This window comes from Gobio gobio, assembly GCF_949357685.1.
Source record: "Gobio gobio genome assembly, chromosome: 4".
NCBI lineage: Eukaryota > Metazoa > Chordata > Actinopteri > Cypriniformes > Gobionidae > Gobio > Gobio gobio.
The window spans coordinates 25,141,131-25,168,256 of NC_137100.1; the positions used below are offsets into that span (position 1 = coordinate 25,141,131).

At 39.0% G+C, this 27,126-nt stretch overlaps 1 protein-coding gene across 1 annotated transcript in view; it reads right to left on the minus strand.

Moving 5' to 3' along the window:
* Positions 1-8,884: 8,884 nt before the first annotated feature.
* The window catches only part of rasgrf2b (Ras protein-specific guanine nucleotide-releasing factor 2b), an 88,782-nt gene continuing 70,540 nt past the window's right edge, over positions 8,885-27,126 (minus strand). Inside the window, exons 20-28 of the mRNA XM_079814175.1 lie at positions 18,135-18,247; positions 17,924-17,984; positions 15,160-15,263; positions 14,875-14,959; positions 13,603-13,800; positions 13,436-13,515; positions 13,225-13,342; positions 13,048-13,116; positions 8,885-10,998 (exon numbers count right to left, since the gene is read on the minus strand). Coding sequence (XP_079670301.1) covers positions 10,906-10,998; positions 13,048-13,116; positions 13,225-13,342; positions 13,436-13,515; positions 13,603-13,800; positions 14,875-14,959; positions 15,160-15,263; positions 17,924-17,984; positions 18,135-18,247 — 921 coding nt within the window. The 3' untranslated portion in view covers positions 8,885-10,905. The remainder of the gene's footprint in view (positions 10,999-13,047; positions 13,117-13,224; positions 13,343-13,435; positions 13,516-13,602; positions 13,801-14,874; positions 14,960-15,159; positions 15,264-17,923; positions 17,985-18,134; positions 18,248-27,126) is intronic.

A 27,126-nucleotide genomic window follows, 5' to 3' on the forward strand; every position in this document is an offset into this window, starting at 1 on the left:
GGAGATCAGCGATTGCTAACAAAGTTATTTATAGTAACTACTGAGTTGTGAGAGCGCTGTCTGTCAGCGCGAGTTTATTGTGTTTGTATCTGAGAGTTCTGAATAAACACGAGTCCCAGTCACACCGAGTCCGTCTTCATCATTATTACCAACTTTGTAACACATGCAAAGTACCATTACAGCTGTCGAGATGAACGAGTTAAAAGTAAGTGTTGATAATAGCATTATTTTTAAAATAAAATAAAATGCGTCAGTGACGCGCGTTGAGTACACAGCGCAAACAAAGACACAACAGCATTAATCGAATGTAATCCAGTTTATTGTGGGGCTAGGCTGGCTAGCCCGAATATGCTCACGCTTACCCCCCTTCTGCTTAATCTCACGCCGCGTTTGGTGCCTCCGCTGTGGGCCAGATGCAGTACTGGGGGTCGGGATGTTGAAGGCCAACGGCCAGTGCAGCCCGAGCTTCGGCGTGTGTGAGGCCGATGTTGAGCAGAAACTCATGACTGTGTGCACATTTTAGAACCGATAGACACGACGAGGACGTACAAAAACACTGACTCACAAGATAGAAAACACGAAAACACGAAAACACCGTTCTGTCTGGAGAGAGAGAAGCCGCATTGTGTGCACGAATAATAAATAATTAGCTACACATCAGAAATTACTGATCACAGATCAGAAGGAACTGAAAAAAGACTTCTGTTTTCATTTGTACATCCAAACACTGAGAAACTGCCAGCATTCACTCGTTCACAAGGAATGATCTCTCGAGCGTTTGCATGGGCGTGCCAGATTCTCTGGGCGGAGGAAAGGGAGGTAACCGTTCCTGCTTGGACGTCAAACCAGGAGACTTCAGGATTGGCTCGTCTGGCCTGTCATTTTCTCAAAGGCAGAGAGAGACAGCCAGAACTCGGGTTTACACCGATCAACATCTCTATCCACTTGGGGACAATATTCAGGCTAGGGGAACTCATATTAATGTTGAAAAACCTCATAAAATGAAAATGTCATGCCATGGGACCTTTAAAGAAATCAATTTCTAAGGACTACAGCAAACGGCCGGTAGGGACTACAGACATTCCTCCAGGGTTGCTGACATCACCAGCCCCAATATTTACATAAACCCCTCCTCCGAGAATAAGGGGGGCGAGGCCATTTTTTATTGCTGTGGGGAAGAGTTGTTGTGGTATTCTTAGATTTCATGTGACATCACACAGTGGCGCGGGCGCCATTTGTAGGACTGAATTGCAACATGCCGTCTATCTGCTGTGCTGTGGGCTGTGAACAGCAAATCTGGTTAGTAGGCTGGAATGTTGTTGCCGCAATGTTGACGAAAACGCTGTTATTTTCCTCCGGATTGCACGTCCACTTCGTTCAGCCTTCCTAGGGACGGGGGAGTTAGGGATCAATGGTTATCTTGTTCTCTGTGCTGCGCATTTTACGGCGGAAAGCTTCCACAATCTTCACGAGTTCCATGCAGGATCCGCACAACGGCTTGTCCTGAAAGATGGATTTAAAAACAGAAGCTGTTTACGGGCCACAACCTGTAAGTATGATTTATTTTTCGTCGATGTGTTTTCCTGTAATAGTTCGTATTGTACGTTGTAGCAAGGAAGTAAACAAATGACAACGATGTTTGGCTCTGCAAACCAGTTTGTGAAATGCTCATTAATACTTAACGTTATCCGACAAACACCTAACGTTCCAAACTTTTTAAAATCTCAACAGCGAACTTGGAATTAGTGTAAATTATTCTTTGATTAGAGCTTTTATGTATTGTTTATCTACAGGCATGCTAAACATGGTTCTGTGTTTGATTTGGCTACTATAGTAAAGCCAATATTTAGTGTTCGTTTTGGGTTAATAGTTCTTGCGACAGATATTGGCTATAATCGTTCTAAAAATACAAAAGTAACGGTGCCATTCAGTAGCGATCACTATGATCCGCAGTCTTTACTCAAAAAAATCCCTTTGAGGACTGTAGTAAGCTATACAACAACAACAAAAAACAAAACATTCTTAAACGTTGTGTAGCGACTATGAGTCAGATAAAATAATAACTCAACGGGGAACTGAATTAAAATGAAAGACTCGAATGACACTATGTAGTATAAATAATTCAGAATTAATGTTTACACCTTAACTTATTCGTCCGCCGATATGTAAGGACTTAAAGGGGGCTCTGTTAAAGGGAAACATGTAGCGTGGGCGTTGTTTGAAGTTGGAGCGCGCTGTTAGAAACTCGTTGTTGAGAGACTTTTACGGCGAAACTTAACAGCACCCGAGACTTAACGGCAATAAAATAAACTTTAAGTAAAAGAAAGGAAAGTGAGAGAAAAGCAGATGGCCTGAATGAAATCGTTGTTAACCCATTTTCTCTGAAGTTGGTCTGTCACGATCGTCAGATCGTCTCCTGGTAGCTCCGTTCAGGACTCTCTCTGGTCATACTGCTAGGACTGAGCTCATCTCTGAACTGCGAACAGGCCACGAACCAGCTCGAACCGAACTGGAACCGAACTTGAGCTGAACTCTGCACTGCTTCTGGTCTGAACTGTACAGAACTGCAGACAGAACTGTAGACCGGACTCAAAACAGAACTGAACTTTTCGTTCGTGTTCTGAGACTAAACTCAAACATTTGCCCATCCCCTGGATGGGTTCTGGCCAATTAGGCTTCAGGGGTGACTGTGTCTCCACCCCTCCCACAAAATTGGGTTATCTATAGAATTTAGTTTCCTGCTCTTAAGCAGAGAGTAAATTTAGACCTAATTTCTTACTATAAGGACATGATCAATTCTATAAAGATTTCATTCAGCTCATCTGTTGGATTATACCCATACGAACACACCGGTATCAAACACAATGCTTTTTCATCCACTCATTCAATAGTTACATAATTGCATGAATTGTGAGCAATATACATGCCTAATAGTCTAACTAACGTGTATTAGTTGTAAACACACTAACAAGTTATGTTGAAGGCTATTTGAAATGAAAGTCCAATAATCAGTTATTTGATGTACTCCATAAGCTAACAGTTTCTGTGAGCTTACTTTGAGTTTTAGCTGTCACGTGGAGTTCATTTGCTGGTCATGCAAAGACAGAGATCTGGTTGTTTCTTTGTCTTGTGACAACCACGAGCCTTTTGTCCTCTTTTAACTGAGTTTGGTGGCGAGTCCATAGGAAGTCAGAACTAGTAGCTCCGGGGCAGAATCAAGCCCCCATCTCCCTCGTGATGATGATGATGATTTCCTGGAGCTGAATTGTGCTTTGTGAACGGGGATGTTCATTTGATCGAATCATTGGAAGATTAACTCATCTATATGTCTGCGTCCATAATTGCTACAGTTGTTTAACAGCCGTTCTTGAACAGGTTCTGCTCGATCATCTTCACTAAAATTGTCTGGGTCCGATTCGGGCTCAAATTGGTATGGTTTTATTGACGACATTGTTTCTAATACTACCAAAGCACAGTCTACCGGTAAAGGTAAGGGGCGTGACGTTTCCGACAGTTAGCGAGGCAGTTAGCGAATCACAACACACTGGGCCAGCTAACAAATCTGAGCCCATTGCGTATTTTTGAGGGATTTATTGTCCCCACGGTAATATTAGTTTGATGTGTAATAGGCAGCAGATTAGATTGGTTTGCCATACGGCTTGATAAAGCCTTACATTTTCTGTCACGTAATAGAACAGAAATAGAGAAAGCAACAGGCACACTGGGTTCCCGCTTGTTCTGTAAACATTTGATAAAGTTACTGTTTTCGTGGCGGGGACCCGACACACATCACTGAGAGCTGGTATCAGTTGTTTTAGGTTCAATTACAGATGGACAGGACAGCTCAGGCTTTGGTGGTTGCTGCTTTTTGGTTGATATTTGAGGACTCTCTGATTCCAGCATAAACGAGATCCTCCATTCTCTCTGAGAAGCTCAGAAGCGGGGAAGCTGGAGAGAGGAATAGCATGTCTGGTGAAGGGGGCTGTTGGTATGCTGTTACTGGAGGCTGTGGTATGTTGTCCTGGCTTCCCTGGCTGTTTTCCATAAAGTCATCCTTGGGTGCTGAATCTTGGAGCAGTTCTAATCCAACACAGTCTGTCTGTGGTGCTCTGAGGGCGGGGCTCCATGAGTGTGTCCATGAGCAGTGGTTGTTGTGGCTGCGTGGTGTTATCATTGTCCTTGTGGGATGTGTCAGCTGCATGTCCATTCAGATGCTGAAATGAAGTCCTGTGGTCGTTCATACTCTGTCCAGGTGTGTGTGTGCCATTCAGGTTGAGTGGATTGACGCGCACTGATGGAGGGAGAAGTAGATATTGTCCTTTAGTACTCTTGCACCAAGTTTGTTTGGGTGGAGGCCATCCTGTTTAAACAGCTGTCTCTGACTCCAGAAAAGATTGAAGTTGTTGATGAAGTTCAGTCCCTTCATGTTGCAGCCTTTTTGCAGCCATGTATTAAGCCCAAGCAACGGTGAGAACCTATTTGTTCCTCTTGCTGGAAGTGGTCCACTGATGAACGACTGAATTTTCAGACTTCTAAGTGTTTCAAAAAGTTTGTTGAAATCCCTCTTAAGGAGTTCTGACAGCTCTCTCTGAATATCGTTCTTCCCCACATGAATGATTAGTCGATTTGCTGTCTTGTGTTTCATCAGAATGTTCTTAAGTTCCCTGTTTACATCAGAAACTGAAACAAAAGTAAAGTAACACAAGTGTCCAGGTTATGTTTTGTGTTGTCTTAGTTTTCACCTGTCCCTTGTTAATTAACTCATTAGTTCCCTCGTTTAGTTCTGGTATAAGTAGGGGAGAGTGGGGCAAAACCCAAAACGCGGGGCTAGTTATAACATACATGGTTTAAAACTTACCACACATACTAGGATGACGAAACTTAGGTATTTACTAGTTGCCATATCAACATTATTTAGTTATTTCTTTCTCAAGTTTATTTTTCATATCTGTTTTTTGTGTTTATTTAAAATAAGACAAATCTGATATTATTTTAATCTTATATCTGTTATTTAAAAGTTGAGATCGAAGACATGAGCCGGGTTTAAATCCCAGTTGTGCAGGTGTGGTGCATTGTAACACTGTGTTACATTGTGTCCCTATTAGAACTATGCTATTCTAGTCTATACTTTTATGAATTCCATTGAGAAACCATGAACAAAAGGTGAATTATAACTGAGAGTCAATGTTCAGAAGTTACTAATGTATGAAAGTATGATGAGTATGAAAGTATTAACTCATGTTGCAGTCCAAGGCTTCTGAAGTCACATGATGTCTTCATGTAAAGAACAGAGTTGATCTTAATGTTTTAATCGTTGAAATGATGATCCTGCCACTCCGTGAACGCACTCATTCATATCTCATTCAAATAATTCACACAACTATTTAGCATGACGCGATCGGTCACAAGACACACGAGAGCCAATAACATTTTACAATCAAAGCTGACGTAATGACGCAATTGGTCACGAGACAAACGAGAGCCAATGCAATTTCACTATGAAAACTGACGTAACGGGCGGCAATATTTGAAATTTAATGTGTTCATGATCTTCAATGGAAGGCCAACAGGGCCAAAACGTGTGAAACTGACATGTAAACACGTAATAACGTGTCAGTTATTACATGTACATGTCAGTTTCACACGTTTTGGCCCTGTTGGCCTTCCATAACAACGTTTCCATGCCCAAGGCGTCTGTGTCTGACGCCAAAGGTTTCTCATTGAAATGAATGGAGCACTCAGCGCATTGATATAGTGATGCCTAGGGCTTTAGCGTCTTTATTGTGACGCGGAAAGCACTTGACCATGCTTCTGAATTTGACGCCTTGGGAGTGAGAACGGGTTGAATGTTACAATTAACCCCACCTATGGGGCATGTTGTCACATTTCACTTCAATTATTTCAGGGGACATCAACAAGAAAGTATACACTGTATTAATGAAACAAAACCACATAATTGTACTAAACATGTGTGAAATTAATGTGGGGAAAATAAATACTATTACTGAATAAATACTCTGTCTGAACCCCAAGTGTATTTATAAAGTCAAAAAGTGTTAGGTTGTGCCCCGCTCTCCCCTACTCCTAGTTTTGTTCAGTTCATTGTTTTGATTGTTGCTATTCTGTTTCCCTGCATGTTCCTGTTGTGCTTTTTGAATTAAAGACTATTGGTATTGAATTCTCCTTAGTCACGCGCTTCCTGTTAGCAGCCAACAATGACAGAAGACAGGACCACAAAATGAACCCAGCAAGTTCCTGAGTCCGTTCCAGTGAGAGAAATTCCTGAGTCTGTTCCAGTGAGAGAAAGTTCAGAGTCCTTTTCAGTGGAACCAGCACTCAGTCCAGAGAGCGTTGCACTATCCCTAATCAGAATCCGAATCAGAAAGAGCTTTATTGCCAAGTGTGCTTGCACACACAAGGAATTTTTCTTGGTGCAGAAGCTTCCAGTGCACATAAACAATACAAACACAACAAGAAAATAGTAATACAAATTCTAAGAATAAAAATATGATGTATTTTAACTGTTCAAGAGGGAAATGGCCTGTAGGAAGAATCTGTTCCTGTGCCTAGATGTTCTAGTGGCCAGTGATCGGAGTCGCCGTCCTGATGGTAACAGTTCAAACAGGAGGTGTCCAGGGTGAGTGAAGTCTGTGATGATTCTCTGGAGTCTCTCTGTCATTGTGTGTTTTGGACCACACATGTCAGCTCCAGCCCCTGAGTCCACTCCAGTGTGGGCTTTAGCCCCTGAGTCCACTTCAGCCCATGAGCACAGACCAGTGTTGGCTTCAGCCCATGAGCCTGATCCAGAGACGCTCCACCCCATGGTTCCGCTCCAGAGTCCGCTCCGGGTCACAGCCCCATAGTGAAAATCATATGCTGTGTTCGAAATCGCCCCCCATATCCTCATTCACTGTTCCCTACATTACTTCACTAATATAGTCCACTTGAAGAGTGAGTGAATGAAAACATGAGTGAATTCGGACACTGAGAGCACCGGAAGGGCTGCCGCTTTTGCATAGTTTCTGCTCGCTGTTTAATAATCATTGGAAATGTAGCAAACTGGCAAGCTCCAGTAGTAATGAAAAGATGTATCTTTAACTCTGCCATGGAAACTGACATGTATAAACCATAATTAAACAATTTAATAATCAATTAAAAAGTAATTTATACCTGTATGATATTACGCCGGAAATGTATGTATAATTGATTCAGCTGCAGGCACCATCTTCTGGTGAGACATGGGAATTCATTAAGCGCGTGACTCTGACAGTGCATTACAGGTATTCTCTAGCCGTTGAGCATGAGTTGAACACTCCTTATTGCAGTGCATGGTGGGATTGAATGAGTGCACTCAATAATGCCCACTATGTTTTCGGACACCACTACAAATGGCTGTCCCCTCAAATATTGCCCTATTTAAGGGTATAGGGGGCGATTTCGGACACAGCAATAGTGTCCAAGCCAAGCTCCTGGGTCAAGGCCACGGAAGCGATCCTCCCTGGCTTCCTGAACTGCCGGCACCTCCATGGCTCGCTGAGCTACCGGCACCTCCCTAGTCCCCTCATCACCCTGTTCACCTACCTACCACCTTCCACAACTCCAGTAATGTCAGGGTTATATTTCGTTTTGTCTTAGTTTTCATTGTGTTCAGTTTCTGTTTGCCTGTTTTCCTTTGACCCAGTTTTCCCATGCTACATTTACTCATCCTATTCACCTGTCCCTCATTAATAGCTCATTAGTTCCCTCGGTTAGTTCTGGTATAAGTACTCCCAGTTTTGTTCAGTTCATTGACCTATCTCATCAGTGTTAGAGTGTTGCTATTCTGTTCCTGTTATGCTTTTTGGATTTAAGACTATATTGGTATAGAGTTCTCCTTCGTGCGCTTCCTATTAGCAGCCAACCGTGACAGCAACTTACTTTGTTCTTCCATTTATTGTCTGACAGCTCTCCTGTCCTGTTGAGATTTTTGTGAAATTCGGGAGTAGCCTAAGTGCTGAGGCCTTGTGTGCTGTGTGAACATGATTGATATTGTAGTTGTGAGCATGCATTTACTCATCTCACTTGCTCAAATTCAGTATTCCTCAAACTCAGAATTTTATGCAAATGTAAAATACCACAAATATGCTTTATGTTTTTAATCTTACTTTATTAACCAATGTCTTTGCTGCTTGCTGATTTTTTTTGTCTTCTATTTTTTTATTGCTGAAGTAAGAGTGTTGAACTTTATTTTCTAATTCTTCTGTAATCCAGAATTTCAGCAGAGCTAAAAGGTTTCTTTGAATTGTGCCCTCTACTGTGCAGGTGTGGATTTGTATTTCTTTCAGCCGGAGGCTTATTCATTTAACTTTCTGTGTGAAAGGGCCTTTATATTTGCCAAAAATAGAACTTTTTTCCCCTATTAAAAACAAGCAATCCAGTTCAAGTCAGAAAAAGTTGCCCAAAAGTACTGTAACACATTACTTTCCATAAAAAGGGAACTAAGTAATGCAATATTGTAATGGATTACTTTTAAAAGTAACTTTCCCCAACAATGTACACATGCAAAACAAAGATGGTTCCAGCATGCAAAACTGGATTTTTCATTCACATTTTCAGCAAAAATACCCTTCTAAATATTTTGTCATATATGGATACAGAGAATATATAAAGCTATGTTTAGTGGGACAGTGTGTGTGTGAGGGATAAAATTAAACTGGTATTTGATTTGCCCAGCTCAAGCATTATCTGGTTTAATACCAGAGCCATGCATGAGCTCATCCCTTCCTCTAGGATTAGAGAGAAAGAGTCCTTGAAATCTATCTATCTACGATATATGATTTAATGTAATCATTTGATTAGTAATTTAATGTAGACTCTGTTGTTTGTTTGTTTGTTTGATTTATTTGAAATGAAAGCATGGAATTGAAGTACTGAAGCCATACATTCTGCAAGAGAATCAGTGATAAAATAAAGAGGGAGGAAGGGAAAATAAGGAAAAATAGTTTGATACAGAAATGTACAAAAAGCAGTTTTTCACAGAAGGAATCCAACCTGGACATGCAAAGACATGCAACATACCAAAGCAATAATTCTGTGTGCACACATCACACTAAACGCATAAAAAAGAGACCAATTGACAAAGGATTGTAAATTAATCAGATATGCTACATTTTTCCCTTAACACATTTATCAAAATGTAACCATTACAGGAGTACTTGCAGAAATTAAAATATTACATGGCGATGGACGGGGACAAAAATCACATTATATCATAAACCCATATTGACACACTATATACAAAAAGGGTCAAATAAATATGCCAGGAAATAAATACTACCGTCACACTTGCTTTAAAGATAACAACGCTACATTGATGAGAGTGTAACTCGTACCTTTCCAACCCACACACCTCTGAGATCACATTCACACCTACAGTACAAGCTCCTCTCATGCATTTCACACACTCGCACATAAAGAATAGAAATCCGTCCCACTCTGAAGAAAGGAAGGATCAGACAGAAACAACATCGTCTTCATACAGCACAGTGGTAGATATATATTTATGGCCAATTTGACTGTTCTCTGCCAGTCTATGCATATGAAATCTCCAGCTATTATGATCAAAGTATTTAGATAAAGAAGTGCAGTCAAATGAGAAGTTAAATATATTAATCTATTATCTGTTTTACTTGAGGTTTCTAGAGAGTTTAAAAGAGGCTACACAGCAGCTGAATGACACATGACCACAAAACATGTCTTGCAATGCATTTTCCAACATGCGATCACTGAATTTGTCATGCAAATAATGGAGAGGGCCCACTTTTCTGGTTAGCTGACCAGGAGGGCCGTTACATTAAAAAGCAGGAAAGCTTTGATTATTGAAGAACTTGAAGAGTCAGAATTCCTTTCATTTAGTCAAGAATCATTTCACGATAATGAGCTTTTTCTCCAATAGGGGGCGGCAAAGCCTCAACTTACTGTAACATCAGATCTGAAAAGGTTTGCATTGCACAATAACAAGTCAACTTGTACTTTTTAATGCATGGATGATGCAAACTACTGCAAGTGGAGTCTATCTGCAAGCGGATGCGATTCAAGTGAGATATTTGAGAATTTGAGAAGAAAATGCTAATTTATACTTGTATTTATTTAAATAGTCTGAATGTCTCTGTTCTGTCGTTTGCTACAGAGGCCAATCATTTGCTAATATCATAACTTTCAAGCATTGCTGAGACATTAGTTTTCATTTACAAGTGTCTGTGAATGTGAAAAGGCACGTGTTTTTTTTTAAAGAGCCCACATCGCTTCAGGGGGAATTACGAAATATAAATATAATCTACTACTGGTTAGTGTTTTAGAAAGCTACTATACATTCCCATTACTTAGAAGACTGATGTATCTTTTTTTTAAATTATCATGTGGCATTTTGGTTCAATGCAGCCAGCTGTTGGCAGATGGGAAAGCACATGGAGTGTAAAGTTGAGGCAAAGCGCACAGCAAACCCACAGTCTAGTTCATGCACAAAGTCACTACCATTACCAATGATGGGATGTGCCAGGGGCCACAATACACTACATACGAACTGGCTAATAGCTCTACTTCTGTACATGCTACATATCTTCACCCACTCTCTTCCATCTGCTAGACCCTGAAACTCACTCATGACCCCTGGCCTCTGACATTGGCCAGTTTTCATCCTTCTTTCCTTTGTCTCCATGACCCTTCAGGTGAAATTGTGGTGGTGAGCACTGTTTAATACTCTCTTCCAAATCTGGACCCTCTACCCTTCCACACTTTCAAACGGACATGTTCCCTCCATCCTTCGCGTCCCTCTTTCTCAAACACTAGGCATGCTTCATGCCTTCAAAACATCCCAAGAGTGAGAAGCACATTTAGATGGAAGCTGCCAGGTACTGAGGTTGTAGTTCATGCAGGAAGCCTGGGTTCAATCTTGAGAGACAAGTCATACAGTGTGTCCTCATCCATAATCAAGGTCTTATCCAGAAGATACTGTGTGACCTGGACATGAAAACAGTACATGAAAACAGATGACAAATTAGAGGAGAAATAGATTACATAAGACATTATACAAATAAAATTACACATAATGCACAAAAAAGTTTAAATCCGTTAATACAATTTTTTTATTAACTCATAATTATTTCATTTCATATTTAAAAGCATCTCATACACACAAAAAGTAAAATACATTTATTTGATCAAATATGCAGTTAAACAGCAATACATGTTTTCTGATTTAATATATTTTAGATGTAATTTATTCCTGTGATGCAAGGCTGAATTTTCAGCATAATTACTCCAGTCTTCAGTGTCGCATGAACCTTCAGAAATCCTTCTAATATGCTGATTTGGTGCTCAAGAAACATTTCTTATTATTATCAATGTTGAAAACAGTTTTGATGCTTAATATTTTTGCAGAATTCTTTGATGAATAGAACGCTCAAAAGAACAGCATTTATTTGAAAAATAAAGGTAATTTTTTTTCTGAATTCATTTCTTTTTAATGTATTTTTTAAACAAACAGCAATGTATATACTTATTTAAATAAATAGATAAATACAATCATATGTGATTTAAATGAGTAATAATAAAAAGCTGAGGTTTAAACACAACTGCAATATATATATATATATATATATATATATATATATATATATATATATATATATATATATATTGACAAAGTTTTGGGACGTCTGCCTTTGGGACGTCTGCCCACCATGCTGCTATAACAGCTTCAACTCTTCTGTTCGAAAAAAAGGTTTTTCCACAAGGTTTAGGAGTGTTCTTCTAGAAGTGCATTTGAGAGCTCAGGCACTGGTGTGGACGAGAAGGCCCGGCTCGCAGTCTCCGCTCTAATTCATCCCAAAGGTGTTCTATCTGGTTAAGGTGAGGACACTGTGCAGGCCAGTTAAGTTCCTCCACACCAAACTCACTCATCCATGTCTTTATGGACCTTGCTTTGATCACTGGTGCGCAGTCATGTTGGAACAGGAAGGAGCCATCCCCAAACTGTTCCCACAAAGTTGGGAGCATGAAATTGTCCAAAATATCTTGGTATGCTGAAGCATTAAGAGTTCCTTTCACTGGAACTAAGAGGCCAAGCCCAACCCCTGAAAAACAACCCCGCACCATAATCCCCCCTCCACCAAACTTTACACTTGGTACAATGCAGTCAGGCAAGTACGGTTCTCCTTGCAGCCGCCAAACCCAAACTTGTCCATCGGATTGCCAGACAGAGAAGCGTGATTCGTCACTCCAGAGAACACATCTCCACTGCTCTAGAGTCCAGTGGCGGCGTGCTTTACACCACTGCATCCTACGCTTTGCATTGCACTTGGAGATGAAGGCTTGGATGCAGCTGCTCGGCCATGGAAACCCACTCCATGAAGCTCTCTACACACTGTTCTTGAACTAATCTAAAGGCCACACGTAGTTTGGAGGTCTGTAGCTATTGACTCTGCAGAAAGTTGGCAACTTCTGCGCACTGTGCGCCTCAGCATGCGCTGACCCCGCTTTGTGATTTTACGTGGCCTACCATTTCATGGCTGAATTGCTGTTGTTTTCCAATTGCATCCACTTTGTTATAATACCACTAACAGTCCGTGGACTATTTAGTAGTGAGGAAATTTCACGAATGGACTTATTGCAGAGGTGGCAACCTATCACGCTTGAATTCACTGAGCTCCTGAGAGTGACCCATTCTTTCACAAATGTTTGTAGAAGCAGTCTGCATGCCCAGGTGCTTGATTTTGTACACGTGTGGCCATGGAAGTGATTGGAACACCTGAATTCAATGATTTAGAGGGGTGTCCCAATACTTTTGGCCATATAGTGTATACACACACATTATTTAAGAAGCATTGATCGCTATAAATTGCATCTGCAAATAATAGTCATTGAATGTCTATGAATGGTATATGCAGTACAGACAACACACTGTCTGCATACCTGAGATCAATCAATTGATGGATAGTAATGTTACTGAAGCAACAGGAATAGATGGAGGTGTCAGGACTTGATCTGAATATGAATTATTTGTCTAACCTTTGGTTGGTGCTCAATTCTGTAGGGAGTTTGCTGGAACTGTCGGATCTCTCGTATGATATGAGATATCTGCAGACAGAGTGTCCTGATTTATCAGTCTATCCATGTCATCTCAAAGATAATTGACACAAATATGAATTAATCCCCGAGAAAATTATCCAGGATATAAGTTCGTACCATTCTCATCTTTGAGAAGTTAACCAGACCTTCCTCTGTGAAGTTTGGCGTTCCCTCTTCAATAAATGCGAGGTCTGTCAGGTACATACCCAGATATGGAACACAAGGTGGATTACAGCTGCAGAAAGACAGAAATGAGGTCACATACAAGTCATGCTGTATAAAACGATGTATGGGAGTAATAATAATGTAGGTTTCTCAAAATGTTCACTTTTTTAGAGTTTCCCTCAGGTTTTTAAACCTTCCCTCAGATGACACAGTCTTTTGTAGTTTGTCCATTAGTGCTTTAGTCTGTTTGAAAAGACACAACAGCGTTGAATAATTTACCACACTGATATAATCTACTGCACAAAACATTCAGTCCAGTGCATCTCTCACCTGTTTGCACACTTTAGCCCATGTCTTCTTCAGCCTGTAGATGGCGCTCCGATTCAGGGCAGATGTGATCTCCAAGACACCATTATAATTGTTGAGACAACGGCAAATGTCAGCCACTGCTACCCATTTTTCAATAGAGCTGGCTCTAGAGCCAACATCTGTGTGGGTCATGATCTGAGAGGCCACGAGATTACTCATCTACACAGAGAAAGAGAGAGACATTTTTATAACTGGAGGGAGTGATCGGGGCTAGTTGTCACACTTTTTTACTCCAGTGAGTATGACTACTTTTGAAAATCAATTTCTGTATAGACACATACTGTGCCTTAAAGTATTGGCAAAAAAACAAAAAACAAACAGAATATTTCCACCATTATTGGAAACAATATGCTTTGTCAATGTTTTCCAATACTGTATATTTGCCATATTACACTGCCTATTTGTAGCAAAAGATTAACGGTAACACGATTATGAGACATTAAAGAATTCTGTATGAAGATGATAATACCATTGTTGTGGCAAACAAATATTGTAATCAGAAAATATAAATTGGATACATGTATAACATTTAAAACTTGCCTCAATGAAAATGCAACATGACTTGGATATTTATGAAAAACATTTTTGTGAAACCACCTGTTCTTTTAGGATTTATTTTTCCATAAATATCAGCTCAAATCATGATGAATGGATGACATCTCTATCTTTCTTTCAAAAATTCCAATATTGGGATAACTATTGATAAATATTCTGCAACACTTTTACTTAAAGCCTTTACGTATTATGTATAATGCATTACAAATATATTCATAATGTATGTTATAACGCATTATATCTTTTCATAAATAATTGTAACCAAAGTTAAAAATGCATTATATTTGCAGATATGTTAAATCTGAAATTGGTTGTGTTGAAGGCATTACACTTTCTAAAGGTGTAACATTGAATAGATAAGTATTATAATGTATTATAACAGTACAATTATTCATGAGAACATACAATGTATTATAAGGTGCATTGCAAAGCATAATTAATGCATTAAAATACTTTTATCATGCATTATATATAAAGGCTTTAAGGAAAGTGTCACCAAATATTCGAATAGCATTCGAACTAGGTGTTTAAAAGTAAAATACATGACCATTAGAGAAAACTAAGTGCTATTATACATTTAACGCTATACCCTTTACTTACTGAAATATAGTACACTTCCACATGTGACAACTTTCCCCGGTATCTCCTATAACTAGCTAAGATAGCTGATACACTCACATCATTAAAGTGTTGACTTGTCTTCATGATGTATGGAGTTCTCTCTGTCTTGTCTGTCTTCATCCATCCTTGGCCCAGGAACTCCCTACAGCAACAACACAGTCAGTGTATTCTGATAGAAGTGGGTCTGTAGAGGCTTCTTCTCATGAACAGGAAGGAGCTTTTTTGAGGCCCATAATGAAAATGTGCAGTAAAGCTGACATAGATTTGTTCATGCATTTTTCTCTGATGCCTTTAGAGGCTTGCGGTCTGCATCTCTCTGTACGGTGTTGAAGCTCTACTCACTCGTAGGGAATGCTCCTGAAGACGATGTGATCAAGAAGAGTGATTTGTTCAGCTAGCTCCATTGCTGACAGAGATTCGAAACACTCAGCCTTTGGGCATTCAGCCTGGATGAGATGAACAGACACATAAAAATGGATTTACTGTGATAAATGACCCTGCAATTGTTTAATAACTCTTTCAGGTATTATAAATACTGCATATCTAGAGAGTATATAAAAATCCTGTATTCATTACTGTGTCTGTTTCTCCATTTTTTTTCAGTAACTGAAAAGGGTAAAAAAAAAGTGTCATTATTTACTCTCCCTTCAGTCTTTCTTTCTTGTGTGTGTGTGTGTGTGTGTGTGTGTGTGTGTGTGTGTGTGTGTGTGTGTGTGTGTGTGTGTGTGTGTGTGTGTGTGTGTGTGTGTGTGTGTGTGTGTGTGTGTGTGTGTGTGTGTGTGTGTGTGTGTGTGTGTGTGTGTGTGTTTGTGGGAATATTAAGGGAAAATCTTGCTTTATGGATGTGGTCATCATTCACTTTCATTGCACAGAAAAGAGCAGCATGAACATTTTTCAAAACACCTGCTTTGGTGTTACATAGAAGAAAGAAAGTCGTACAGGTTTAAAAAAAAAAAAAAAATGGGGTGAAATATCCCTTTAACAATAGTGTTCATATTATAATACAACAGTCTATAATGCCGAAGTGCAAAATACCATGCTGATGCTGATTTGATGGCTAGAAATGACACGCATTTGTACACATATATAAACTGATGAAAATCTATAATTAAACTGCCAATTAGCAATGAGTGACTGTTGGTTGCATTTTCTTTGGCACAGACACTTTTCAATTAACACAGCAGGTGAGGATTTCAGAAGCAAGATAAGGGTGTGTGTGTGTCCAGGCAACATGTTATCAAAACATGCCCTTGTGCACACACACACACGCACACATCACACGCTGTGTTTGTAATTAGTGAGCCCACTATGGTGCTGCCAGTAGCACATTATATCACACAGCTGTGTGTGTGAATACATTTATCTGCCTTCAGCCTATAAACAATGGTACATAAGAAACAGTAAAATCAACGAATGTAGCACACTCAAGCCGTTTTACAACAAAGTGCTGCATAAAATGTTAGTTAAATCTACAATAGCATTGTAATATTATGAATATGTGGAACTGACTGCATAATGAGGCACATCTGTTTACAGTGAATTTGCCTCTTTCACAATATTAATAAACATCAGTCTCATCACATAAATAGCGATTTTTTTTTTCTATACTGCCAATGACATGCTTATCCAACATGAGGTGCTTATCCAACAGGAGAAAGCCCTTCAAAACCATGATTCTAAAATTGAAACTCAGCAGATATCACTAGCGGGGCTTTGAAATGTAATAGCATGATCATTTACAACAATACATGGATATTAGGAATACAAAGGAAATGCTCCTGAAATGTCTTTTAGAGTGTGTTTTTGTGTGTGCCGGCGTTGCTGTGTAGAGTTTGCATGTGGCGGACAGCAACAGGCGCTCCGTCTCGCTGTTTGAAGTTGTAATTAGAGTCCTGCTGCTCAGAGATTTGCAGTTTGAACATGTAATTCGGTCCCTGAGCCTAATGCTGCCTCATGAGGCATGCCAAACTCTGCCTTTTTTGAGATCTAAAACTAAGGAGATGTGGACCAGAAATATAACTGTATGTGATAAGACATCTATGGACATGTGAAACAGCTGGGGGTGAACATACATACATACATACATACATACATACATACATACATACATGCATACATGCATACATGCACGCACGCATACATACATACATACATACATACATACATACATACATACATACATACATACATACATACATACATACACACATACATACATACATAAATACATACATACATACATACATACATACATACATACATACATACATACATGCACACATACATACATACATAGAACATCCATACATACATACATACATACATACATACATACATGCATACATGCACGCACACATACATACATACATACATACATACATACATACATACACACATACATACATAAATACATACAGACATACATACATACATACATACATACATACATGCACGCACGCACGCACGCATACATACATACATACATACATACATACATACAAACAACATACATACATACATACATGCACACATACATACATACATACATACATACATACATACATACATACATACATACATACATACAACATCCATACACATACATACATACATACATACATACACACACACACACACACACACACACACACACACACACACACACACACACACACACACACACACACACACACACACACACACACACACACACACACACACACACACACACACACACACACACACACACACACACACACACACACACACACACACACACACACACATACATACATACATACATACATACATACCTCAGCTGTTTCACATGTCCATAGATGTCTTATCACATACAGTTATATTTCTGGTCCACAATAAATACCACATCAATAATTTATAATAAATTATTATAATAAATTATTATTATATGGTCCATCCGTCCATATTTATTATAAATTATTAATATGAAATTTAAAGTCTTTTGGCTATATAGAAGCCCCACATTCAACAGGAAAGACCCACGTGTCAACACAGAAAAGTAAACTGCACTTCTCAAGCAGTTTCAGTGGGTCTATACACATGTACAAAGACTATAATATATTCTCACCATCTGAAGAATGTCTTCAATCTTCAACTGCGCATCATCCTGGTCATCTTGAGAAAGGGCACTGTGGGGAAAAAAAAGCCAACTTCCTCTAATCAGCCTTCATGTTTCCCTTGAAAATAAAATCTCGAAAAAGATCTACATTTATATTTAAAGATGCTCCTGTCCAGAGTGACTTTCAGAAAGTGTAAGAGGTTGTTCTTATGCAACCTGCCTTAGTATGTTTGCTGTGGCTTTCCTCTCCTGGGGCAGAAGGTCTGGGTCTCTCAATACCTCCTCTAGCAGGCAGATCACACCCATCTTCAGCTCTCCATTCATTTCAAAGTCCTGAAACCCACCGCAAACATAATATCACGTTAGGGCTGTACGATTAATCGAAAAATAACCGAAACCGACATTCAGAACCTCTAACCGACGTATTTTTCCCATGTTGGTTATTTCGGTTTTCACGTGACTCCGCCCCGTCAGTCACATCAAGTGCAGTTTGCAGGCACACAGAGGTTATCTGTGTTTATAGATCCCCAGAATCACTATAGTAACTGCATGTTTTACACAGTTTAGCTATACAGGTAAGTTAATTGCCGTTCTTCATATAGCCTACCGCTGACGTGCGCGCGCACACACACACACACACACAGACGGCGCGCGTAAGCCCTGAAGACAGATCGCTTTCACTTTCGTGCTCATAAAGTTTGTCAAGTACATGCGTTTAAAGGCTTGCCAGTTTCAACATTTAAAGCGATTGTGCACTATTCAAAAACAACAATATGGAAAACGTATCCGTTCAGTGCTCAGCTTTTTTCTGTGACAGAGAGCCGAGCCGTGTCGCGTCTCTGACAACCCGCGCGCCCTGAAGGCAGACCTCTTTCACCTGCGTCCTCACAAAGCTTGTCATTTGTAAGGGTTTAAGCCCTGCCAGTTTGAACATTAAAGTTTCGGCCATCAGATGTTTATTATGTTGAACTAATGCCTGATATATTGTGACAAACGAGCACTCAGACAGAAGCTTGCACATCACGCGAATGCAGAAATGCAGTCTCAACGCTGTCCTGTGACTAAAGTAAAGTCACTAAAGTAGCTTAGAAACTCAACCGTTATAGTCATATATTTTAATACCTTTGAAGTACAAACCACAGCTTCATAATGAACAGAGACGGTATGAGTAATTCACACACACACAATCACTCTCTCATTAATGCATTCAGATAAATGTAATGTAGGCCTACTGTGCTAATGTATCTGTATCTGATGTACAACAAACAGAAATCTGCCCTATAGACAATAACTGCTGAAAGTGAACCATTTCCTTCAAGTATTTTAAAATCACAAAGAAATGCACTTTTTCATTAGAAAAAAAAATCCACCTGTTCTATATATAAATATGTAGAACATATTTACAGTACAAACCTTATCAGTGAACTTACTCAAAAACCTTTATGAGGGCAAAAAAACAACAAAAACAAAAGCAAAATAATCATTCATTAATCGTAATCGAGGTAAAATGTTCAATTAATCGAGATTTTTATTTTTGGGCAAATCGTTACAGCCCTATATCACGTTCCACAAACATGTGAGACCCATGCATAATAAATTAAGCTATGCAAAGTCTAATGGCTTCACATCCCCAGATGACTGAAATCAACTACTGGGTGAATCTAAACTAATTTCCCTGAAATGTCAAGGTCTTTTTTTCACACCAATGCAGATTCTGTGTGTACACTGCAAAATATTTTTTAATAATAATAATTAAGATTAAAAAAAAATCTCGTTTTCCAGTAGAAACATTTAAACTTTGCAAGCAAAACTGCATAGGCTACGATATATATATGACTTGTTTACAAAGAACATAACTTGAATTAAGATTTTTTAAATAATATATTTTAGATTTTTATGCTTAATTTACCTATGGGCAAATATAAGAATGTTTTTATATTTTTTACTGGAAAACAAGAACAAAATTATTATAAGCAATGTGTAGTCTGATTGATTGTGTTGGGGCCCTATTTTAATGATCTGAGAGCATGGTCTGAAGTGCATGGTGCAGGTGCGCTTAGGGTGTGTCCGAATCCACTTTTGTTAGTTTAATGACGGAAAAAGCGGTCAGCGCACCAGGCGCATGGTCCAAAAGGGTTCTCTTAAAGGACAACTCTGGTGAAAAATGAACCCAGGGGTAATTAACACATGGTTACCGAGTAGATCGTTCTCTGGGATGCGTTTTCATGGAAACCGAATGTAAAGAGTTTTATCTCTAAAAACAGATTAGCTTATAACGCTAGTATATGGGGCATAGAACAAGTAAAATTAAATAGCTAGTTAATACCACTAACAAGTGGTATTAACAAGTGATATTAACTGACAGTTATGTAAATTCTACTGGCACTACTTTATTTTTGAATTCAGATTAATATTTAGTCAATATACATTCAAGGGTCTCTACTGGAAAAGCCAGGTCGTAGCACCTTAAAGTTGTCAAACTGGGTTTCGAAACATAACTGGTTTGCCAGTCCAAGATGGTCCACTAGCTATAATAGTAAGTGTAGAAACCTCACAGAATGATCAGAAATAGCTAAATTGATACGGTTCTGCTGCCTTTTCTTAACATTTCTGTTAGCAGGAAGTATATGTCTCGACAAGTCGATAACAGTCTCGACAAGTCGAGCCACGGTTGAATAATCCGCCATCTCTTTAGTGTGTATCCTTTGGAAGCACTAGTCTCTGTTGCGTTCATTTAAAAAAAAATTTTTTTTAAATTTATTTATTTTCTCTGTTGCGTTCAGTGCTTTCTTCCGGAAACAACGGACCATTTGAGATTCCAAGACACAGTTCATCACTTAGCACAGCGTTCGTGGCTCGACTTGTCGAGACGGTTTTCCAAGATGGCTCCTGTCTGTATACGTGTAATGTACTGTCTTTATAAAGTATCTTCTTATTAGCTTCGGTTTGCATGTAGGGACCCTCATTACGCTACAGTGTTAGTGTGAGGCTATTTTGAGCCTTGTTAGTGGTATTAACTAGCGATTTAATTTAACTTATTCTATGCCCCATATACTAGCGTTATAAGCGAATCTGTTTTTAGAGATAAAACTCTGTACATTCGACATTTTCATGAAAACGCATCCCAGAGAATGATCTACTCGGCAACCAGGTGTTAATTACCCCTAGGTTCATTTTTCACTGGAGTTGTCCTTTAATGAGTCATGGGTTTTTTTTGGGCATAATGTGCAATAAACCAATCAGAGTCTCATCTCCCATTCCCTTTAAAAGCCAGTTGCGCTTCCACCATGGCGGATTTTACGAGCGGAAAGACTGAACGCTTCTCCAGAGAAGAATTTATTTTGAATATTTAAAAATGTTTGTGTGCTGCTGTGCATCCCTGTGTGTGTAATATGCAGAGTGTACGCGCATTGTGCACCCGCCTATAGGCGCATATTACTAACGTGCCCTTTAAATAACAGAAAATACTGCGCTACTGACTTTAGACAAGGTTTTTGTTAGTCAATTGTGCATTCGTTCAGTTGCCTCAAAATAGCAACGTGCCAACAATGCGCCTGAACACACCTCGTTTTCAGACCAGCACGCCCAAGGGCGAACAGATGGGCGCAAGTGGATTTGTTATTTAAACAACGTGGAATATGATAACTGCGTCAGGATGAAACTAGCAAAAAACACTTGTGTCACACCTGGTGTCGCATTGCACCGGGTGTATGATAGGGCCCTTGGTGTTTAAGATTGCACACTCTCCATTAGCGCTCATCAGAACAGTACCTAATCTCTACAGTTTCCCAGTGCACTACTAATCAACAGCTAACCCAGCCTTTCTTCTGTCTCTCTGTGCCTGCAAGCACTGCAGGTGGGTGGCTATATTCTCTTGTGTCACAGTTAAAGCATTCTTCACTTCTGGTTTCATAAAGCCTGGTTTCATATTGTTGAAATAATTTGGCCATCGGGACCAAAGCTTTCAGCTAATTTGATCTCTCCTTGTTCGTACCATCTGTGTTTAGAGCACTTTCACCTGACAGTTTATGAGCTTACTAATAATCCTGACACGAAAAATTGAAATACTAATCTGCAAAGGAATAGTAATCCAAAATAGCATAAGTGACATGATTTAAACAAACCAATTAATTAGTAAATAATATTCTGTGAAGCCTTTCAAATGCAAATGCATGAACCACTTGAGTGTTTATGCGCTCTTGTTCTCAGAGTATGAGTACTCTCATGTTCCATATGCTAGACTGTAGTTAGCATAATGGGCAACTTTGCTTATTCCTATTATGCAGTACATTTTCATGCCCCCGTTATACAGTATATGTTTTAACACACTGGATAAAATATTAAAATTATCATTTTAATATATTTGCCAAATATACTTCCTGCTAACAGAAATGTTAAGAAAAGGCAGCAGAACCGGATCAATTTAGCTATTTCTGATCATTCTGTGAGGTTTCTACACTTACTATTATAGCTAGTGGACCATCTTGGACTTGCAAACCAGTTATGTTACAAAACCCAGCTTGACAACTTTAAGGTGCTGCGACCTGGCTTTTCCAGTAGAGACCCTTGAATGTATATTGACTAAATATTAATCTGAATTCAAAAATAAAGTAGTGCCAGTTGAATTTACATAACTGTCAGTTTTGATGGTAGAAGGTGAATGACAGAAAGAAGATAGAAACATCTGGTAGAGGATAATTAATGGTACAGCTGAATCCTTAGTCCTCTTATTCACTTTTTCAAAGAGATTCAGCAGCCTATGCAAAGCGCTCCAAGATCCAACAGTGATTTACACTATATCATTGCATACCACTGTGAACGGCGCGTGGCTGCTTCTTCCAGTTTTGTCCTTAGAGTAACAAAAATGTACCCAATACTACCATGGTTTATTGTTATTGTTAACAAAACCTAAAGTTAACTATTAAAAATTATTTGTGTAAAGTGAAATAAAAATACATTACATTTACCTCTGGTTTCAAAGCTTAAGCTAGTCCTAGACTAAAGTGCATGTTTGAGTTGCATATCTTAAAATATGTCACTTCCATTGTTTTGACTCGAGATGCATACCAGTAATGTTTTTTCCAAGGCATGTGTATAAAAGATACTTAAATGCCTTAATTGAACTAAGGCCTAATTCTGGCTTAGTCTAAACCCTGTCTGTGAAACCAGGCCTTGCGTTAACTACATTCCCCATAATCCATTGCCTGGACTCATTATGTGTGATTGGGTTCAGCTATGTCTCATTATCCCGTTAAGATCAGCCTATTTAAGCCCTGTCTTCACCCACTCTTTGCAAAGTCTTGTTTTGTGTCACACTGCAAACTGTGAACTTAATTTTATTGTGTATTATTATTGACTTAATTTTATTATTGACTTAAATTATTAACTTGCCATCTCAGAGGGACTTCAAGTAAATATATTAGGTCAAAGAAGTTGACCGAAAAAGTTGGGGAATCCCCGCATTGCATGTAAATATAATGACATGAATTTGTACATTTTAATGTGTTTGAGAAAACACTTTGTTAAAAGTGAAATGATTTGTGTAAATCCAGTGAACAAATGCTGTGTGGTTCTCAGTTCTGAGGGAAAACTGTTTTCAACATTGATTATTATTATTAGTATTATTATTAATAAATAATAATAATAATAATAAATGTTTCTTGAGCAGCAAATCAGCATATTAGAACAATTTCTGAAGGATCATGTGACACTGAAGACTGGAGTAATGATGCTGAAAATTCAGCTTTGACATCACAGACATGAATTACATTTTTCAATTTATTAAAATAGAAAATTATCATTTTAAATTGTAATAATTTTCACAATATTACTGGTTTTTTTTACTGTATTTTTGATTACATAAATACAGCCTTGGTGAGCATAAGACTTCTTTCAAAAACATAACGAAAATAGACAGGTATTATATATACTAAAAAAATGTCCAGCAATGTCCTGCGGTAGCCACTTTGAAGTATATTTGAGTAGTTTTTCACCTCTCTCTTTCTACAACCAGCATTTGTAAACATTCCTCCTCTCATGTTTCTTTCATCCGCATCTTTCACTTGTGCAACCATAAAGGTCACTTCTAACAAGCTCTCTCTGAGTGACTTTGCCTGGCTGTTCTTTAGCATAAACTGACAAAGGGTTAAAACAGATCAATGCAATTAGCCCACACTTTGCCTTTACTCAAACAAAGCGAGGTAAAAGCTGAAAAATAGATGCTTATTTCAGAAGGCCATTATGAGAAACGGTTTCCACTGCAGCACGTAATTATGTTGGCTGTGTGTGAAGTCCTGTGACTGCGTGTGTGTGTATTTGAGCTTCGCTCTGAACAGTTGTCAATATTAATGCAATAATATCCTATGCTTTGTCTAATAAAAAAGTTGGCGGGACTGAAATTATCTTTCATCTCTATGAGTTAATGGTCATATTATAACATGGATCAATATGACGAATACCTGGCTTTAAAAGCAAACCAAGCACTGCTGAAAAAAAACCGGAATCAATAAAGATACAAAAATACAACTGTATTCCATCCATGAACCCTTAGTACTTTGTTCAGGCAGTGAGACCATACAGAACATTGTAGCATTGTAGCATTGAAGCATTGTAGATTTGAACACATACTATGATTAATTTAACATCACTCCTGGTGTTAAAATACATTTCGTAAGATACAATCAACATATAGGTAGTGTTAAATGCAGGCATAAATGGGGTTCAAAATGTTTTGTGATTCACCCAAACTAAATGTATTGAAAATGCATTTGATTACATCACATTTGTAATGCAATGCTATTCAATCCTGATGGGTCCTCCACTTTTTTTCTGTAAAGCAGAAGTGTGTACGATTATGTTAAAATACTTTTTACTATTCCAACTGAATGTGCAGATCCAAAGTAATTTGTATTCCCCAGAAAAGTGTAACACTGTGGCTTTTAGGTTTTTCAAAACATTGCTCTGTGTATTTGTGCATGCCAAGCTTCCTGACAAACCAACATTAAAGAGGTGGTAAACCACGATTTCACTATTCTAACTTTAGCTAGCGTGTAATGTTGCTGCTTGAGCATAAACAACATCTGCAAAGTTACAACGTTCAAAGTTTAAAGCAAAGGGAGATATTTGCTTTTAAAGAAATCAGTTTCTAAGAACTACAGCAAACGGCCAGTAGGCGACTACACACATTCCTCCAGGGTTGGTGACATCAACAGGCTCAATATTTACATAAACCCCTCCTCTGAGAATATTAAATAAGGGGGGGTGAGGCCATTTTGTATCGCGGCGCTGTTGTGGTATAGTAGGCTGGAGTGTTGTTGCCGCGATGCCGAGGAAACGCTGTTATTTTCATCCGGATTGCAGGTCTGGGGTACTTGCTCTGTTCAGCCTTCCTTGGGACGGGGGTGCGTTGCAGAGCGTTTAACACACAGCATGTTATATGCACGTGTGTTTGAGTCAGCGGGGAATCAGGCGCTCGCAGGGCTCCCTGCAGCACATCTAACAGAGGAAAACATCCACCGTCTTCGCGATTTCAATGCCAGATTTGCACAACGTCAGCTGCGTGAAAAAAACACTGCCGGTGCGTGGATGCACGACGCGCGCGCTGCACATTTCACGGAGGACAACACAAACTTCCACAAACTTCGCAAGTTCAATACAGGATATGCACAACGGCTTGTCCTGAAAGCTGGATTTACAAACAGAAGCTGTTCACGGGCCACAACCTGTAAGTCTGATTTATTTTTCATCGATGTGTTTTCCTGTAATAGGTTGTAGCAAGGAAGTAAACAGATGACAACGCTGTTCTGCAAACCAGTCTGTTAAATGCTCATTCATACTTAACGTTATCCGACGAACACCTAACGTTACAAACACTAACGTTAAAATCTCAACAGCGAACCTGACATTAGTGTAAATGATTCTTTGATTAGAGCTTTTATGTATTGTTTATCTTCAGGCATGCTAAACATGGTTCTGTGTGTGATTTGGCTAACTTACTAGTTAAAGCCAGTGCTTAGTGTTTGTTTTGGGTTAGTTCTTGCGACAGATATTTGGCTATAATCGTTCTAAAAATACAAAAGTTAAAGTGCCATTCAGTAGCGATTATAGATCCGCAGTCTTTACTCTTGAGGACAGGTTCTGCTCGATCATCTTCACTCAAATGTTCTGGGTCTGATTCGGGCTCAGATTGGTATGGTTTTATTGACGCCGTTGTTTCTAACACTGACCAAAGCACAGCCTCCGGTAAGGGGCGTGACGTTTCCGACATACGTGCACTAGGCGTTTAGCGAATCACAACACACTGGGCCAGCTAACCAATCAGAGCCCACTGCGTATTTTTGAGGGACTGGCTTCATACAACCCGGAAAGCATCAGACCGTTTTACAAGGAGGGACAGAGCAGTGTAGAATAAAGGTCAAATATATGAAAAATAAGGCAAGTTTTTTTTAAACGAAGCATGAACACATGTTACAGTGCACCCCACAAACACAGTCAAGCCTTCAAAAGAATGTGTTTTACCACCCCTTTAAAGGGTTAGTTCACCCAAAAATGAAAATAATGTATTTTATTACTCACCCTCATGCTGTTCGACACCAGTAAGACCAGTAAGACCAAATTAAGATATTTTTGTTGAAATCCAATGGCTCAGTGAGGCCTCCATAGCCAGCAATGACATTTCCTCTCTCAAGATCAATTAATGTACTAAAAACATATTTAAATCACTTCATGTGAGTACAGTGGTTCAATATTAATGTTATAAAGAGACGAGAATATTTTTTGTGCACCAAAAAAACGCAATAACGACTTATAGTGATGGCTGATTTCAAAACACTGCTTCATGAAGCTTCGGAGCGTTATGAATCAGTGTGTTGAATCATGATTCGGATCGCGTGTGAAAACTGCCAAACTGCTGAAATCACGTGACTTTGTCACTCCGAACCGCTGATTCAACAAGCTGATTCATAACGCTCCGAAGCTTCATGAAGCAGTGTTTTGAAATCGGCCATCACTATAAGTCGTTATTTAGTTTTTTGGCGCACCAAAAATATTCTCGTCGCTTTATAATATTAATATTGAACCACTGTACTCACATGAACTGATTTAAATATGTTTTTAGTACATTAATGGATGCAAGCTGATTCATAACGCTCCGAAGCTTCATGAAGCAGTGTTTTGAAATCGGCCATCACTATAAGTCGTTATTTAGTTTTTTG